General features: G+C 46.8%; 8 protein-coding genes across 8 annotated transcripts; 3 read left to right on the forward strand and 5 right to left on the reverse strand.

Annotated features, from left to right (window-relative positions):
• Positions 1 to 2,651: 2,651 nt before the first annotated feature.
• On the forward strand, positions 2,652 to 3,134 carry FOIG_13681 (uncharacterized protein; the record flags this gene model as incomplete). The annotated part of the gene is made up of 1 exon (XM_031214841.1): positions 2,652 to 3,134. The coding sequence occupies one exon, from the start codon at positions 2,652 to 2,654 to the stop codon at positions 3,132 to 3,134; it is 483 nt and encodes a 160-aa protein (XP_031055357.1).
• Positions 3,135 to 3,288: 154 nt separating this feature from the next.
• Positions 3,289 to 4,515, forward strand: FOIG_13682 (uncharacterized protein; the record flags this gene model as incomplete). Its single annotated transcript, XM_031214842.1, has 1 exon — positions 3,289 to 4,515. The coding sequence occupies one exon, from the start codon at positions 3,289 to 3,291 to the stop codon at positions 4,513 to 4,515; it is 1,227 nt and encodes a 408-aa protein (XP_031055358.1).
• Positions 4,516 to 5,797: 1,282 nt separating this feature from the next.
• FOIG_13683 (uncharacterized protein) lies at positions 5,798 to 7,318 on the reverse strand (the record flags this gene model as incomplete). The annotated part of the gene is made up of 1 exon (XM_031214843.1): positions 5,798 to 7,318. The coding sequence occupies exon 1, from the start codon at positions 7,271 to 7,273 to the stop codon at positions 5,798 to 5,800; it is 1,476 nt and encodes a 491-aa protein (XP_031055359.1). The 5' UTR covers positions 7,274 to 7,318.
• Positions 7,319 to 7,738: 420 nt separating this feature from the next.
• On the reverse strand, positions 7,739 to 9,746 carry FOIG_13684 (uncharacterized protein). The gene is made up of 5 exons (XM_031214844.1): positions 9,519 to 9,746; positions 9,123 to 9,464; positions 8,654 to 9,069; positions 8,212 to 8,603; positions 7,739 to 8,164 (listed from the first exon to the last, which is right to left on the reverse strand). The coding sequence occupies exons 1-5, from the start codon at positions 9,737 to 9,739 to the stop codon at positions 7,886 to 7,888; spliced, it is 1,650 nt and encodes a 549-aa protein (XP_031055360.1). The 5' UTR covers positions 9,740 to 9,746; the 3' UTR covers positions 7,739 to 7,885.
• A 529-nt stretch (positions 9,747 to 10,275) lies between these two features.
• On the forward strand, positions 10,276 to 12,779 carry FOIG_13685 (uncharacterized protein). Its single transcript, XM_031214845.1, has one exon. The coding sequence runs from the start codon at positions 10,354 to 10,356 to the stop codon at positions 12,700 to 12,702; it is 2,349 nt and encodes a 782-aa protein (XP_031055361.1). The 5' UTR covers positions 10,276 to 10,353; the 3' UTR covers positions 12,703 to 12,779.
• A 46-nt stretch (positions 12,780 to 12,825) lies between these two features.
• On the reverse strand, positions 12,826 to 13,101 carry FOIG_13686 (uncharacterized protein; the record flags this gene model as incomplete). Its single annotated transcript, XM_031214846.1, has 3 exons — positions 12,826 to 12,920; positions 12,966 to 13,005; positions 13,057 to 13,101. 3 exons carry the CDS (start codon positions 13,099 to 13,101, stop codon positions 12,826 to 12,828), a joined length of 180 nt encoding a protein of 59 aa, XP_031055362.1.
• A 1,552-nt stretch (positions 13,102 to 14,653) lies between these two features.
• FOIG_13687 (uncharacterized protein) lies at positions 14,654 to 16,077 on the reverse strand (the record flags this gene model as incomplete). The annotated part of the gene is made up of 2 exons (XM_031214847.1): positions 14,654 to 15,671; positions 15,728 to 16,077. The coding sequence occupies 2 exons, from the start codon at positions 16,075 to 16,077 to the stop codon at positions 14,654 to 14,656; spliced, it is 1,368 nt and encodes a 455-aa protein (XP_031055363.1).
• A 195-nt stretch (positions 16,078 to 16,272) lies between these two features.
• On the reverse strand, positions 16,273 to 17,047 carry FOIG_13688 (uncharacterized protein; the record flags this gene model as incomplete). Its single annotated transcript, XM_031214848.1, has 2 exons — positions 16,273 to 16,322; positions 16,384 to 17,047. 2 exons carry the CDS (start codon positions 17,045 to 17,047, stop codon positions 16,273 to 16,275), a joined length of 714 nt encoding a protein of 237 aa, XP_031055364.1.
• Between the last annotated feature and the right edge of the window lie 885 nt (positions 17,048 to 17,932).

Here is a 17,932-nt window from a genome sequence, read left to right on the forward strand (position 1 = left end):
AGAAGTTCAAGCACCACTGAGCCAGAAAGTTGGGCAGGGAGTTCCATGCGGAGTTCAGTTGGTTCTCAACAGACCTGGCGGGGTTAACCGAAAATTTCAATACAATCAATTGGATTCTGGCAGTCTTACCAATTGTCTGATATGGGTCTCGCTATTAGAGTGTTGATTAGGATAGATGTTGTCATGCAAGAAATCAGGTATGTCGTGATTATGTATAGTGTTGCTCTCAAGGATTGGAAAACATCTGGTATAAGATACCAATAGAAGGCGAGGATAGAGAGTTTCGGCCAGTAAATTCCTGTATCAAAGAAGTATTCGGCTACCCAGACTGTCTAGAATCGGGGTTGAATGAGCTTATACCATCGAAAGCTTTCAAATTTACTCACCTTTTGGTAGTCGACACTCGGAATAAGAAGATCTGGGCCAGCCGGGGGATGATGAACGAGGATAAGCATGGACACTGTCGAAGTTATAAACCATCCCAAAGCGAAGATCCAGCCAATGCATGCAAAGTACTCAGAGAGAGTGAGCTTCTTTCTTTCATAGTAAAGTCTAGTCCAGCATCGAAGAATAACTGTAAAGAGTGCCAATCCTAATAACACTGCTTGGATGGCCTGTTAAGACGTCAGTATAAGTTGCTGAGCCACAAGAGAGATAGGTACATTGAACACACTATTCCGACTGATATGAGCATTTTGCTTCTTTGCTAAAGCCAGTCGCGTTTAGAAATCAGTCATTACCGTGCTTCTAGAGGATGGAACAAACCAAGATGAATCATGTCTGGGCACGAGGGCTGGCCCAGAAATACAATCTCATCTACGCGTCAAAGATTTTGTGGCGGCCGTCACTGTGTCCAGAAGACCTGATGCCAAATGCAAACACATTCCAGGCGCAAAAGTTGGTCACTAATAAGATTGAGTGGCGTTCGTCACCGAACACGATGTTGGAGGCTTGAAAATGTCTTGAAGAACCCGAACTTTGCGCAAAATCATGACTCGAACTGGCACGGGAATAGATATGCAATACGGGGGATCTCATTTTAGATCAGATCTATAACTGTAAGATATCTTTGAGCAATTGAAGACGAATTGTTGACCGAAGTGTTATTGCCTTGACACGGTCTAACTGGATGCAGCTTGCAGAGGCCAGGGTAATCGGATTCGCGGCTCAAGATGATCGACGGTTAAATGCAGTGGCGTAGCGCCATCGTTCCTCGCTCACGGTGCCCGTCACCACTTCACCTGCCCTGTAGATAGGCATTTGAAATGGTTCTAGATTCAAGGTATCATCCCCACAACGTGTTATAATAGCGCTCTATCAGATGCAGAGAATCAATTTACCTACAGTTTATTAAGAGATAATAACCTAATCAATTCACCTTAAACTCCCCTTTTTCATATTACTTATATATCACTTACTGGTGAGTTTGCGGCGCGGTCTCTACTGCTTAACCTTAGCTGACAGTGGAATCGCAGTGGATGATTTAAGCGTGCTGCGGGGATCGATGAAAGAGTGGTCTTTGAAGTGGGCTGCAGGGAGAAGATTGGGGCCAACTGAACAGCAGGTAAGGCTCTCCAGCTGGCTTATGTGTAGCTGTAATTGAGACAGCTGACTATGATGATATTGACTTAATGAAGCTTTGCCTCCTGAGGGGTAGTGAATATTTAAATGATATTAGACTTTAGATATGCTTAAATATATCTTTTAAGGCTAACTTATAAATAGAAAAAATAAATATTAAAAAATAATAAAAAATAAGTATTTCTCTTATTAGTTATATAACCTATTTAGAGTTCTTTTATATAATTTATTTTTTATATTTAGCTTAAGAGATGTTTTTTTTTAAGTACTTTTATTAATAATAGCTTACGTATCTTAGTATTATATTTTAATTTAAGAATATATTTAAATTCTTTAATATAATTTATTATATTATTTTTATATTCTAATAACTCTAATTAATACTAATATTAGATAAATCTAAAATTTGATTTTTATATTCTATTTAAATAATAGTATTAAACTATAATATAGTTAAGGTATTTTATTTTAACTACCTATTATAAAATAATATAAAGACCAGAGGGATTAAGGCTGTATTACTTATATAGAGGTCTGACTTTATATATAAGATAATTAACTTTAATACAGCCTAGGTGCCTAGTATTTCTCTTAGTATAATAGAAATTAACACCTGCCTAAATTTAAATCTTCTTACATGGCTACCACAAAGCATGTTAACGCCTTGTGAACAACACCCTGTAACATTTTATAATCAGCTGGACATAAGCCAAGACTTGCTACGAGTCTGGAATCTAATTTTGTCTTACTACAGAGAGCCTTACAAGGCTCATTGAGCAGCCAAGGCTCTCGCTGCTGCCAAGACCAAGAGTTCCAAAATGTGGCACTCATGCCTTTCAGCTCTGGGCGCCAACCCAGTGGGAATAGGGATCGCTTATTTTAAGCAATATTTGCTGGAATGGAATTTGGCCAACGCTTCTCGGGTACATCGGGTTCGAGGGTCAAAAAGAACTGCCTGATCTTTACTTCATGGTCTGTATATAACCTGTATATTAATCAGAGTAGAGATCCTTCCTACTGAACACAGACAAAGTTGTATAATTCCTCCCAACCCTACCCTTTACCAAAGTATGGCGTTCGAAATATATACTGGATCTTGGACAGATTGGTCCCGTGGTTCAGTTCTTGGTGCTACCATTACGCTGTCATCTAGGGACGCTAGTCTCCTTCTCGCCTTTATCGCAGCCTTTGTTACAGTTATCGCAGTGAGACTCTGGGTTATCATCTGCTTCACCGTCCACCAAATCCTATCTACCAACGGAAAGCATGACGGACTTTACTACCAACGACAAGTCATTCTGCGCAATACGAAATCTGCACCAGCTGCTGCGTGGCTATTTCTGCAACAAGCTTGGTACTGGCGTGGTATCGCAATATCAGCAGTTACCAGAACAATCCCTTGGGCTTTATTCTGTGTTTGCTATTTCCTGGGTTTTGCTGTCCTTGCAGTCTTTTCGTCGCAGATATCAGACAGCTTCCGAATTTCGACTACTCCGCAGTCCCAATTGCGGGATACAAATGCCCCTAGAGAACCTTGGAAAACCCACTTTTGATAACTTCCGAGCGTCTACCTACGCCAAGGAATGTTATCAAAACACAAACTCTGTATTATGCAACAGCTTATCTGTGTCCGACCTGCCACGAACCAATGCATCCGTTGATTGCCCTTTTGACAAAAGCATATGCCTGAGCACGCCTTCGTTCAAAATGCAGACGGATATGCTTGATTCTCATCGCCATTTTGGATTTAACGACAAAGAAAAGAATAGAATCCGCTACAAGAGGGAAACTGTGTGTTCGCCATTAGTCACCGATGGCTCCCCTAGTTTTATACAGTATGTTAGGGGCCAAGAAGCCAGAACACTAGGTTGGGAAGACGGCGTGTTGATAAAGTATTTGTACGGCAAGCTTAATGGCGGACGAATTAACCAAACACTGCTATACAACACTCTTTCTGGCAATGCCCTGACTGGCTATACTACCTGGGGCTATTACTACCCTTCTCAAGACGCCTGGCGACCGGTGGGTGAGCTCTTAGTGCCAGACACTGATCTCTCGCTAATTCTCATCGCCCCGAACTCAATTGTAGACCTTGAACGTAACATTGATCCAGTATTTGAAGCCACAGGGATTTTGAACGCTTCTGGATCCATAGGCTATACGCCTAATCGATGGGTAAGCCCGATAGCTTGCATTGACCAACATCAGCTCTGCAATCCAACCAATGCTAAGTGTACACGGCTGGTTGGTAGTCACGGAATCCTTGAAAGCGCAATGGATGATGATTTGGATTTCAACCGTGTGCAGAAAGTCACAATCCAGCGCCTCACGCTGTTTCTTCAGTCATCGACCTTCTATCATACAATCTTCACGCGGACGCAGAGCTTTCTCCGTGCTCAGGAGAAAGTAAGTGGGATTATTAGCCAGGGCCTGCCGTCGAATCAATGGGAGGTCGAAATGGCTGCTTTATTTGATGATACCCTCGCCAATATGCAGTATCAGATGATGGAGTATGCCGCTGGGTCTCCAAGATCTAATGCAGTGAGTGTTGTTAAGCCATGGACCAATTCCTCGGACAGTGATAGGGATGCTGCTGTTTGGGAATCCATGTGCGACAACCAGAGGACTAGAGACAGTCAGGGAACTCTAAACTTCTCCATCCTTGGGCTGTCTCTGTTATTCGGGCTGGGTTTATACATTATCCTGGTTTCGTTTGTTCTCGAGCTCCTCTTGGCATGGGCTCAGAAGAAACTGGGAAGAGGGTTATACAGAGCCAAGCGTTGGGAGCGAGATGGTACTCTACAGCAGATGAGATTGCTGTATGAGATCCAAGGTGCAGGCGTATGGAAGGGAACGACTGAGGACTTTCCTCGGACAACCTCAGGAGATTTGTTTGAGCACGATGAGGAGTTCAACCAAGCCAGAAGTGTTTGAGCGCGACAAAGATTTTGACTACGTAAGAATTTGGCTGATGAATTGTTACATATTTATCTCATATTGGTATTAATTACATCTATTGACTGAAAGCGGTCCCGATATTCGCGGCTTGTGGCTGAATGGCCACTTTTGCTATACGAGTCAGCCTGTAGGAATTTGTACATAACAATTTTGCTTTGCAATCGCGTTACTCTGTGTCTAATTCTCTACCATTTAATCCAAACCTTATTCTCTTTATTTATTCACACCTTTTGGGCATTTCATTTATTTCAATTCGCCATCCATCGGTCGTCGATCTTAATCGGAACAATGTTCCACTTGCCAACAGAATGGACAGAGCCCATGCCGCCCCGAGAGATTGACACCAGTTACTGGGCTTTGGCGTTCCCTGGTTTTGCTCTAAGCGCCCTTGGTCCTGATATGTCATTTGCAGCCGCATCGATGTTCATCACACCCAATGTTCCGAAGACACACCAAGGCCCTCTTTATCACTGCTCAGAACCTATCAACAGCCATTCTGACTGCTGTCGGTTACATGATTGGGGATATAGTAACTGGATTAGACGGCGGAAGTCTGGACCACAATGCCTTGCACGCAATATGGTGGTTGAGTCTAGCCACTGCCCTTGTTGGTGCCTTAATCTGCCTAGTCTTCGTTAGGGTACCCGGAAGCGAAGAGAAGGAGCATGGGAGCTAAAGTCTGATTGATTTCGATACGGGCTTGATTCGCCTACCTAGGTCTTGTCAGAATTGTGGATTTGAGCTTCATCTGGCCCGCAATATAATATATAAGTCAGTATACAGCTTTTGAAACCCATCCATTGCATTGGCATTAATAGTTTCGAGTTCCTCGTAGACCCGCTGTAGTCCTTTCTTTAACTACCTTCGTGAATTACCCTGAAGATCTAGCATATTTAAATTCTTTATTCAAGCCGATAACAACAGTCTTAATATTTATCTATTTATTACTTAATGCATATACTGAGTGGCACCATAACTGTTACTTAGGCATCATAGTAGAAGCCACTGGTTGTAATGCTTCTGAGAGGCTGTGGCTTTGCAGAAACACGCGTTGAGAGGTCTTTGAGTTGAATAACGTGTCGCAGTTAACTCACAAGGCGTTGGGATTGCAAATTGAAAAGGATCACAAACATACCATTTTCGGGCATAGAGACTTTCACGCGACAACCACGTATCTTATAATTTCAAGGTTATAAGTTTCATTGTAGCTTAGAAGCGACAGCTGTCTATGCGTCAAAGATCTTGAAAGCTTATCATCTCAATCCTTGCTAATGAGATGATTGAAAAATTCTCCAAGGAAGTACCCAGACCTCTTAGCATACCTCGTCTTATCCTCAGCCTCGAAATCGATCCACGTTGCCCCAAACCTATCTGAGAAACCAGCAGCCCATTCCCAGTTATCTGTAAATGTCCATCCAAAGTACGACTTGATCACAACACCTTCCCGTGATGCCTTGGCGACTTCTGTGAGGTAGCTCTTGTAAAAGTCAACCCTGAAGGGATCTTCCAAAACATCATCAGGACCATTTGGCTTCCAGTCATGTTCACCCTGTGCCGTGGTACCATTCTCAGTAATGTAGATTGGTATGCCATATCGATTCCAGATCCATCGCAGCAACTTGGCCCAGCCCCAGGGAGTTGTTCGCAGCCAGTATGTGTCGCTCATAGGTCCTCGCCATTCTCCTTTCTTATTCTCATCAAGCTTTTCGACGTTGCCCAAATGGTCATTAATATCAGCAGGTCCGTCACGATGACGGACGTAGAAAGCTGAGTAAGAGTTCATGCCATAAAACTCGGAACTTCCAAGTACAAGCTTGCTTTCTTCTGGTGTAAATCTGGGAAGACGGTCACCCAGCTGTGCACGCATGGACTCTGGGTAATCTCCTGTCTTGTACAAAGGGTCGCCAAACCAGGCGATTTCGAACTCTCTTGCTCGTTCCGCTGCTTCTTGGTCTAGCGGATCATCGACATCCCAGGGCTCAGACCAATTGCCATGGAGGGTAATCATGATTTTGCCTTTTTGGGTGGGTTTAAACTCGCGCTTATACATGTCGGCAACGTATGAATGCGACACAAGTTCCGTGTGACTGACAATGAAGGGTTCTGTGCTGCTGTCCCCTTCTTCATTGCGGTCACGAAAACTGGATCGGCCTGGAGCGTGTACTCCGGCGGCATAACCAGCAAGGGAATAGACGCCAGGCTCATTGTATGTGATCCAGTTCTTGACACGGTCCCCGAAGCGCTCAAAACATACCCGGGCATAACGAACAAAGTCAGGAGTGTATGCATCTTTGTTGAGCATGCCACCGTAACGATCTTCCAAAGCCTGAGGGATGTCCCAGTGAAAGAGCGTGACGAATGGAGTGATGTTGTTTGCAAGAAGCTCGTCGATCAAGCGATTGTAGTATGATATACCCTCCTCATTGACAGGGTCATCCTTCCCGCCCATAGGGATGATTCGCGACCATGAAAGTGAGAACCGATAACCTGTGACTTTGTACTTGCGAAGCCACTCCACATCAGTCTTGTAAAGATCATAAGACTTCACAGCATCGTCACCAGTGCTGTCATCTTTGACCTTGCCTGGAGTATGCGCGAAGGTATCCCATATCGAAACACCTTTGCCGTCCTTGTTCCATGCGCCTTCAACTTGGGCTGCCGCTGTGGCAAAACCCCAGATAAAGTCACGAGGTAAGGCACCTCTGATGGACTCGTCAAATTGCTGAGAACCCATTTCCAGTGATGCTGTTGCCACTACTGAAGAAAAGGAAGATGGGCGAGCTAAGGTGAAGGGTTGACACAAGTGAACATGCAGCACTCGCAAGTAACAGCCATCTGCACTGAGAGGGGAAGCTGCATGGTTGGGGCGGAGAGGCGATATTACCCACGAATCAGCATGCTTGTCCCTCGCATGTTGGGAGCACCCAATGAGTCACCTCACTTGACGAACTTGATTCAAGTCACTGAACTGATGCAAGTTCGGGTTGTGGGAGAGATCTGCGAGAGCATCCGTTGCTATCTTCTATCTTCTGTCGCATGCAAACGCAAAGTGCTGTTTCTACCGGCCCGCCTACCCATTTATCCACTGCGCAGATCACCCGCTAGCTCTGCATATACTTAGCTACAGCTGGAAAGGGAAGGAGAATATTTGGAATGCATGCTACTACATTTGATCTGCATTCGCGTGACAAATCGTCCGTGGTGGGTATACGCGTATCAATTGACAGTTACTCGGAAAGCGGTTGGGCACCAATTGTTGACTGTTGCGACGTGATAAGCCAAACGTTAAATTGCGGGAATATTCTTGACTGATACATACGACTGTCCTGTTTCAAAGCGACTATAACTAAGCTACCGTGGGATTGTTACGAGCCCGCCTCTTTTCCTCCTTGATTGAAGCCCATTTAGCGTCTGCAATCTTGACACTCAGCTTGGTGGGGTTAGTATTCTTGGTTTCAAAAATGTGGTCAATCTCTTCCAGATTGAGCTTTCCAGTCTCGGGGAAGATGAAGTAAGCCACGATAAGCTGGATGACGTTGTAGGCAATGTAGACGGCCCAAATCTTGTATCCGACTTTCTGGATCCCAACTGAAATGCCGTAATTGTGGACGACGCCGGCAGCACCCTTTCAATGTCAGTTTTTGCAAGAATAATCTTTTGTCAGCAGCATACCTGGAACATCGTGTATAGTGCCATTCCCTTTGCTCTCAAAGGCAGAGACAATAGTTCAACCGGGTACAAGTTGTGCATCGTCGCTATAAAAGACGCGCTGCAGACTTGGAAACAGTAGATCCAGACAACTGTAAGATAAGACAGGTACCTGTCTCCTTGCACATTGACTCGCCAACTTGTAATTGTGACAGCGGTTTGCGCAATGATGATACATATTAAGCCCACAAAGATCAGAGTTCGTCGGCGGAAATATTCGATAATGTATGCACCAAAGAGAGTGAACACAAAGTAAGTGGCAGTCAGACCTAGTGTGATGCCCAAAACATCGAGCTTCTTGGTAATGCCGATTGTTTGGAGCGCTGGGTCCATATAGAGTCCAATGATGCCGCCACCTATGACGAGTCAGAGAGAAGTACAATATGAGTTGGCGTTTAAAGCTTACCATTCCACTGTTGGAAGATCGAATAGAGGAGAAGGACAAAGGTTCGAAAGCCGACAGCCTTGGTAAAGAAGACTCTAAAGTCCCACACAGCACGGAATCCAACCGCAGAAGTCTCAATGGACTCATCAATCTGAGCTATCATGGTGTCGACGAATGGGTGGTTAGGATCTTCCGAGGAAGTAAAGTACTTCGAAATCATGGTGCGAGCCTTTTCTCTCTGACCCTTCATGATCATGTATCGTGGTGATTCGGGGCAGAACCAGTAGATAGTGACGCACACAAAGAAAGGAAAGATGGCTTGGATAAGAAACGCCACTCTCCAGCTCCAGTTACTTTCCCAGTGAGTAAATCCCATCATGATACCGACGATGGCAAGAGAGCCAACCTGGAAGAAGGCACCAAAGATTCCAACGATGCTGATCAACGTGTTATTGAGTAGTTCAGAGGCTGACATGGGAGAGGGACTCACTGTCCACGGATATGAGGGGGTGCAACTTCTGCGATGTACTGCGAGCTCGTGCAAAGCGCGGTACCAAAGCCAAGGACAAAGCGGCCAAACATAAAGACCTTGACATTCGGGGCAAAGCACTGAATGAGAGAAGCAACAATAGTGAGAAAACAGCCGAGAAAGTTGACGCTGCGACGACCAATCTTATCCGCAACACTGAGGAATGGAGCGCCGCAAAAGTTGCCGATGGTCATGAGAGCGTTGATGACACCGAGTGTCGAGCCGCTGTTTGCGAAACCGAAGTAGTCATGCCAATAGGTGTTGGAGTTGATGCTGCTGATAACACCCCAGTCGATACCATATCTACGCAAGTGTCAGCTCATCATCATCAAAGGTTCAATGAGTCAACAGCCTTACGCAGCTTGATTGAAGCCCATGGTCACCATGATGAGAAAGATGCGAAAGCCAGCTTTGGACTTGAGAGACAAAGCTTCCCGAGACTTGGTGATCAGATGGTCTTCGGTGATTCGCGCTGTGACGATCTCTTCGACAGCGACACCCGACTTGTTTGCATCAGCTTGGACATCTTGGTAAATGTTATGGCGCTCGAAAGAGGCTCTTCGTGCCTGGATAGGCATATTGATATCCTGTATGATCGTGCTGATGTCTTATAAAGTCAAAAATACAGCAACCTCAAGTGGTGCGTTTTACTGTTGGGCCTCAGGTCGTCTTTATATCATATGCAAAGAATGCTTTCAGTGCAGCCATTGCTGAGTGTATAGCCTTGACCTAGTTAGTGCAATTATTCCACGTTGAGTGCGGCACGAGAGCCATCGGCAAAGCGATTGAGTATTGGCTAGATCCTAGAAACTGCGGATCACACCACTTCTAGACTATCCTTCCTCTCTATGTGGGTTCTGATCACGGCCCAATGCTGCATGTACGTGATAGCTGCAGTCTGTGCGATGTCGGCTAAAATGCCTCCAGTTTTTAAACCACTCTCAACTCTGGGGCATGTGGGTACATCGTCAACTTAAATAATAATCCCTCCAATAGCATCGCCGAGCCCGCCGTTACCCCATGGGCCGTTCATCCGTCCGCATGGGTTTGTGGGGTTGACCATCCTCTTCGGGTCTAATCCATCATCAATCGGCCCTGTTCGGCAAACAAAAAACATGAGAGATTCATCAACTTCCCCTCATCAATTAGCCTAGCATCATCATCCCATGCGCCTTTTCCACCATCAAGCGCCATGAATCCGTCGCGGCAAAACGGCGCGCATATCCAGTCATCCACCATGGACGAAGGCGAGTCAAGTGACACAGACAAAGGCATGCTCTTGCATTATGCCGCCCCCGCATCTTCGTGGTCTGAGGCTCTTCCAATTGGCAACGGGCGGCTGGGAGCTATGGTCTACGGGCGAACGTCGACCGAGCTGCTCCAACTCAACGAGGACTCTGTTTGGTATGGCGGCCCGCAGGACAGAACACCTCGAGATGCGCACAGTCATTTAGCGACGCTCAGGCAACTGATCAGAGATGAGAAGCACAAGGATGCAGAAGATCTCGTCAAAGAGGCCTTCTTTGCTACGCCATCGAGCATGAGACACTACGAGCCACTGGGTCAATGCAAGATTGAGTTTAATCACGACGAGAGTGAGGTGACCGATTACACACGATATCTCGACCTAAACACTTCCCAAGTCACAACACGTTACAAATGCGATGGTATATCTTATCGCCGCGATATAATTGCCAGCTTTCCAGATAGTGTACTCGCCGTCCAAGTCCAAGCATCTGAAAAGAGCCGTTTCGTTGTGCGGTTGAATCGACAGAGCGAGAATGAGGGAGAGACCAACGAGTATCTCGACAGCATCTTCGCGCAAGACTCACGGATTATTCTCAACGCAACACCTGGTGGTGCAAACAGTAACTGCCTGTCTCTCGTTCTTGGAGCTTCCTGCGAACCTAGCGATGGGACTATCAAGGCGGTTGGAAATTGCCTGATTGTCAATGCGACAAAATGTGTTATCGCCATTGGGGCGCATACCACGTTCAGAAAAGAGGACCCCGAAAGGTCGGCTCTTTTGAACGTTGATGATGCTCTTCGGAAGCCATGGGATGTTCTCGTTCGCCGCCATCGATCCGATTATACCAACCTCTTTGGCCGAATGTCCCTTCGGTTATTCCCTGACGCGAACCATTTACCAACGAACAAAAGAATCGCCAGCAACAGAGACCCTGGCTTAGTGGCGCTTTATCACAACTACGGACGATACCTACTCATTTCTTCAAGTCGAAACTCTGACAAAGCTCTACCGGCAACGTTACAAGGGATATGGAATCCTGCCTTTTCACCGCCTTGGGGATCCAAGTTTACCATCAACATTAACCTCCAAATGAACTACTGGCCAGCCATCCCATGCAGTCTCATCCAGTGTGCTATACCACTGATTAACCTTCTCGAACGCATGGCGGAAAGAGGCAAAAAAACAGCAAAGATGATGTACAACTGCAAAGGATGGTGCGCGCACCATAACACTGACATATGGGCTGACACGGATCCTCAAGATCGCTGGATGCCTGCTACTATCTGGCCGCTTGGAGGGGCCTGGCTGTGTACCGATGTCGTCAGAATGCTCATATATCAGTACGAGCCCACGCTTCATTGTCGCATTGCTCCTGTCCTAGAAGGCTGTGTTCAATTCCTTCTTGACTTTCTTATTCCATCTTCTTGCGGCAGATACTTGGTTACCAACCCATCTTTGTCCCCGGAAAACAGCTTCGTGTCCCAGTCAGGAGAGACAGGCATCTTCTGTGAAGGGTCTGTAATCGATATGACAATTGTGCGCATTGCGTTTGAGAGTTTCCTCTGGAGCATCAGTATCCTCGATCCAGATCATCCCCGGAGGAAGGATGTTATCGCAGCCCTCGATAAGCTACCGCCCATGTCGCTGAATAAAGATGGACTGATACAAGAATGGGGCTTGAAGAACCATAAAGAAGCTGAACCCGGACATCGCCATGTATCTCATCTCTTTGGGCTATATCCCGATGACTCTATCAGCATGGACTCGTCGCCGCTCCTGATCAAGGCTGCGAAGAAGGTTCTTGCGAGGAGAGCAGAGCACGGAGGAGGTCATACAGGCTGGAGTAGGGCATGGCTACTGAATCTTCACGCACGTCTCCGAGACTCCGAGGGTTGCGAAAACCACATGGATCTGTTGTTGAAAACATCGACATTACCAAACATGCTGGATAATCATCCTCCATTCCAGATTGACGGTAACTTTGGCGGATGCGCTGGGATCTTGGAGTGTCTGGTCCAATCTACGCTACGATCCGAACCATCGAGGCAGGTCGTTGTGATACATCTACTTCCGAGTTTACCGTCGTCTTGGGCAGGTGGCAAGTTGACTCATGTCAGAGCTATGGGAGGATGGCTTGTTTCTCTCGAGTGGAAGGAAGGCAAGTTAATAGAGCCGCTGCGAGTTGAAGCTACTGTGATTCAGGCTCCAGACGCACTCGTCGTGTTTCCTAATGGGGAAAAGGTTTATGTGTCAAGTAAGAAAGTTGGCCCACAAAGTATATGGCACAAATAATGTGTCTTAATATTGAAGACAAGAGATTTAATTTAATGCCACCTGTCTTTCATATCCTTGACCAAGCAGGATCTCAAACATTCCTTTTTCTTAAACCGTGAATTCTCACTCCAAACCCAGCGCTTAAACAACGTAGTTGAACACAATAGCCCTCTCCAATCCAAATATCCCCTGGACAATAGAACACGACATGTCCATCACTTCATCTTGTATCCCAACTTGTCAAGTCAGAGCCATGACTGAGGTCTCAGACAAGAATGTACTGATGTCTTCTCGGTGAGGCGAGGCAACGTCGAACCTCGACTAAAGGTATCAGCATATTGAACTCGTAATTTATTCTGAAAGCCTTCATACCAATTTAACGCCAGGAATTTCCTTGGAAGGACTCGTAAGAGCCATTGATGCCACGCCTGCTCGTGTCACTGCCCTGGCTGGCTGTTTGCCTGGACTTTCCCTTCCGGAAGCCGTTGCTTGCCCCGAAAAACGATTGATCCCAAGCCTTGTTGGCAGACTTCGGTCCGGCAGACCTCGGGCTGATCGTCCCATCCCACTGCATCTGGGTGGCTGTCGGTTTCCTACTATAATTCGGTGTCCTGAAAGTCGGTGCAGACCTCATAGGCGCCGTTGCAGAGGGCCGCCCCTTGCGTCGCTTGCTACGTCCAAAACAGCACATGTTGGCAGATGTAGCTTTTGTATAAGATGATTGAGATGAGTGGGTGTATGGGAGGGACAGTGCAATTATTTGTTGGTGAGGAAAAGGAAAGACGAGAGATAATCTGGGGAGACGCGTGTATTATAAAAGAGGCAACAGTAATCCTCTTTTAACTTTTAGAACTTAAATTTCTTTCTGTGGACTTCTTTTGAATTCACCAGAAGGATCTCAATTTCTTTCTTGTGTTCCAGGTAGTATATACATGACCTCCGCTGCGGTTTTCATAAATACGTAGCTGTACGACAACTTACTGAACTTGAAGCACCATCGCGCCTTTACCTCAAAAACTGTCCTGCTTCTTCCAACACCATTACAATCCCACCATCTTAGCACGACTTCGGCCAATTTTATCCTCCGCTCCCATATCAACTCAACGGCTCTGTGTCTTCACTTTCGACTAGCTCTCTAGGTCGATCTATTTCAAAGAATTCTTACTAAACTGATTCTTTAAGTCCATTAAAGAAGTAAGATATCAGCGCGTCTGGGCTTCGGGTAACTTGGAAACAAGCTAAGGGAATTTCACACCATAGTCTAAGCTGATATGTTTTATTAGAGGGTTTTTATTTCCGTTTCTGCATTGTCTTTCTCGTTAATTCAGTATTGAACACTCCCAGCTTCCTCTTTTACAACATTATCGCAAACTTATTGAGGCTCCACCCCACACCAACGATGACACTTCACACGCTGTATACTTAGGTGACAGCCCCAAAGGGCATGCGTAATGACCTTGAAGAAAATAGTGATGAATTATGACGAAGCAGACCTGCACTGTCAAGCGTCGCACCATTTTAGGACTAGCCTACTTACTCTGCGCTTAGTATAATCATAACCCTATCCTAATCCTAAACCTTGCGAGAGGCAAATGGTTAAAGAGAGCTTAAGTTGGCCAGGCTACCCTGCGATATGTCTAACATAAGGTAGGTGGCACAGAAACGGTGCGGTACTTTAAAGTAGGGTTAAGGGAGCGAATTAAAGTGCTCATTCTGTAAGCAAATCTCCTAGGCAGTGAACGTCCTAAAGTAATGACAGGAATCCGGGGTTTTACCCAAACTGTTGAATTACTAGTGTAGGTGTTGTGGCCTCCTGATACGAAGCAAAAGGATATGCATGCAGACCAGCCTAAGTCACAGGGTGGCCGGGTTGCAAATCATGTTGTTGTCCCGGACCCACATAGTCAACGGCAGCGGCAACCACAATTGTGACCGGAAGAGGTATGTATTAATTGACACCGTCTGATCACTACTGTGGCTCCTCGGCCCCACGGGGAGTTGCCGAGTCGGCAAAAAGTTCGACAAGCTCGTCCATATGACGGTGTACCGCCATCTTGTAGCTGTCCGAGGGAATTTTCCTGTCTCGGAGACAGGGATCTGCACCGGCCTTATACAGCAGCTTTGCGGCTTCCAAATTCCCCCGCCACACGGCCACAAACAACGGCGTTGACAAGTAGCGCCCACCTCTCTTGTTGATGTCAATGGAGTTTCCCGGCCGCAGAAGAATCTTTAATATCTGCACCATGTTGTAGGAGGCGGCGTAGTACAAAGGCTCAGTCCGGTGAACCGTATCCAGATCCAGCGTTTTCAGGAGAAGCTGCACCCACGTCCCAAACGTGCCCGAGTTGGGGTTTCCTTTGGTGTTGAAGAAGGCGAGAATGTCATTCTCATCCTCCGACTGCAAGTCGAATCGCTCGGAATGGATCGGCCACATCTGCGAGGCGTAGTAGAGAAGTGGGTAATCGATGAAGCGAGCGTTAAGCTGGTCTTCGGTAGATACAGGTCCCGAAGCGAAATCATTTAGGCTCAGATATGTAAGGCACTTGCGCATGATCTTTCGATGAGCTGAAGCCGTATCAACGGCAAATTCTGAAACCATCTTGGACTCTCGAATCCAGTCAGACAGAAGAAAGGTTCGAATCGAGTCGTGGGCCAGTGTCAGTTCATCGTAGCTAGAGTAGATCAGACCCTGGCATACTTCGAGGAGCACGACCGGGTCAGCGAGTCTAGCATCGTTATCCAGGAAGGTATCGTCCTCACACAGAATCACGGCTTCAGCCAGCTCACGTAGACGCAGAGGACGAAGGGAGAAGCAGAGCCATGTGAGAGCCTCGTGCGCGATCCCCCTATCTTCGGCCGGGATTCGAAAAAGCATCGCGGCGTACATCTCGTTAAGCGTGGTGGGGATGTCGTGGAGCACAGCCTTCATGTCTCTCACCGTGCGATAGCGGCTGAGTTGGTCCATGCAGACCTTGGCCCATCGAAACCTGGTTCGTTTGCTTAGTTACCAGCTGCAGCACAAGTCTGTTGAGGGAAACCATACACGCCGTGTGACGATGTGACTATGTGATGTTTAACCTCTCTCTGACTGGTCGGATTCAAAGATTTAAAGCGGCATTCGGTCAGAAGCCGCTGGTAGACATATGTCTCAATGTCCGAATTCACGACCCTCTCGCTCATTCTCTTTAAGAAAATCAAATCCTGGCCCTGAACAGGCTCACGTGTGCTTGTGACCAAAACCCGCAACTTGGCGTTCTGCTTGCACAGCGATATGAGCGTCTTGACGACTTCATCGCTGTGTGGCGTCTCGTTGAGGGCATCGATCATGAGGTAAAAACGGTCGAATCTTTTAAGCACAAACTGCATTCCCTCCTGGATTTCATGGACTGTCATGTTGTTTTGTGGTATTAGCATTGTGCCGGTTTTCCTCATTTGTTGGAAATACCCTCCTACTTCGGAATGGGTGGTTGCAACCTGTGCGAATATGGATCCGAAGATGTTACGGGTCAGTTGCGAGGCGGCAACGTCCAAGGAGCAGCAATGGAAGCCCACAGCCATGCGAGTCGCCTCATGGTTTCCGCAACGAAGCTACAGCTCATCGAGGATGCTGAAGAACAGAATTGTCTTTCCTGACCCCGCTATGAGAGACCGTCAGTACCTTCTCTCGGAAATTCAGGTTATGTGAGTCGGCTTACGCACATTTTCCAGTAATCCAGAAGAGCGGCTGCTTTGAGGGGCCGCTGCTATCCCGCCACGCAGTCAAGTTCCTGTCCCAAATCCACTGGCAAGTCCCGCTCGCTCGGTCCTTGCGGGCTCGCGTGAGTTCTTCGGCAGAGTTGACTGGGGCTAGCCATTTGACGACCTCTTCCACCTCTTTCAGCATGGTGTCTGTCTTACGAGAAGTAATGTCGTCTTGAATAGCCGAAGAGAGGCGCTGGACTTCGGCGTACAAGGATGTTAAGGATTCCTTCGAGTCATACAAGATGACCATAGTGAACCAAGTTTTTGATCTCTCCAGTGTTGAAAGATACTTGGCAACGTCACTAGAATGGAAAGGCCAGGCGAGAATCGTGATGGTGTGGTCGAATCCCGACGGAGCAAGACCGAGCTTTTTCTGCATGGACAACAGAGTGTCTCGTATTAGGCGTAGCATGTCCTGGACCTGTTCATTTCGAAGCAGCCTTAAGTCGGACTGACTTTGGTTGTCAAAATATTCCAAGGCAACCTTGAGAGCGGACAACTCCGTCGTTAGTTTCAAAATCTCGTCCTTAGCCGACTTCACAGCTGATATGTATTTATATAGCCTGCGGACGACATCGCCAATGGCCCCAGCCACCTCCAAGGCTGCAACGGCCTCGGCCATCAGGGGCAGGCCTCGATGAGGGCTTGCTGCGTTTTATCGATATCGATGGGCGACGATTGGAAGTCCTGCTGGTTCTTAGTCTGCTGGACTCGACGACGGAGACCTAATCAATACGCCTGGTCCACCAGAGGATGTAGGCGCGCAGATTTAGGAGCTGGGTCAGGCAGAGCCTAAACTGGTACCAGCCTTACTGAACAATGTATCAAGGGTTTGGTGAGAGGATCCGTTACCGACGAGATTCTTCAACTCAGGAGTGGAATGTATGCGGCAACGGGTGAAACTGTGGATGGATGGCGATATAAGCCCAACTGGCCCAGGTTGTCCGCCGCACTGGCAGATTCAGGTCGCGGGACGGATTAAAAAGAAGACTGTAACATGACCATGCTTGAGCAGCTGGGTTCATAGTAATACTTCTATTAGCCAGACTCTGTGTTCAGCCCGAGGCCGCTGTGGCTTACCAGTCGTGGAGTATCTTCCTTAGGATTACGCGTGGACGGATACTCGCCAATGGTCAAGGAGGGCAATGTCCGCACTGCAAGTTCCTGTTGTGTTGCAGCTCGAAATAGAACAATTCATAGTGACGCAATTATTTAAGACTAATATAGTTATGTCTGGATCTTCTTAGGAGAAAGCGCCGTGGCTTAGGATCTACCATCCACCACCCCTCTTTCGCCACCACCCCTCTTTCGCCAGGCAAAATAAAAAAAGCTCCACCAAAACTCACCGACTTTACTTACACAAAATTTAACCAAATTAACAGAAATACATAAAATTATTCATTTAATAAGTCATAAGTATATTTAATTATTATACTCTGGCTTCTTTTTTACCTTCTGCTGTAACTGCCTGGTTAGTTAGTAGGGTATATTTCCTTATTAACTTTGA

Source organism: Fusarium odoratissimum (assembly GCF_000260195.1).
Source record: "Fusarium odoratissimum NRRL 54006 unplaced genomic scaffold supercont1.35, whole genome shotgun sequence".
Lineage (NCBI taxonomy): Eukaryota > Fungi > Ascomycota > Sordariomycetes > Hypocreales > Nectriaceae > Fusarium > Fusarium odoratissimum.

What these genes read in the sequence shown, in the direction of transcription:
- FOIG_13685 (XM_031214845.1), top strand. Translation starts at nt 10,354, where the DNA reads ATGAATCCGTCGCGGCAAAACGGCGCGCATATCCAGTCATCCACCATG.
- FOIG_13684 (XM_031214844.1), bottom strand. Translation starts at nt 9,739, where the DNA reads ATGCCTATCCAGGCACGAAGAGCCTCTTTCGAGCGCCATAACATTTAC. An exon ending in ATGGGCTTCAATCAAGCTGC is followed by an intron (nt 9,465 to 9,518) that starts GTAAGGCTGTTG and finishes ACACTTGCGTAG; the next exon opens with ATATGGTATCGACTGGGGTG. An exon ending in GATCTTCCAACAGTGGAATG is followed by an intron (nt 8,604 to 8,653) that starts GTAAGCTTTAAA and finishes GACTCGTCATAG; the next exon opens with GTGGCGGCATCATTGGACTC.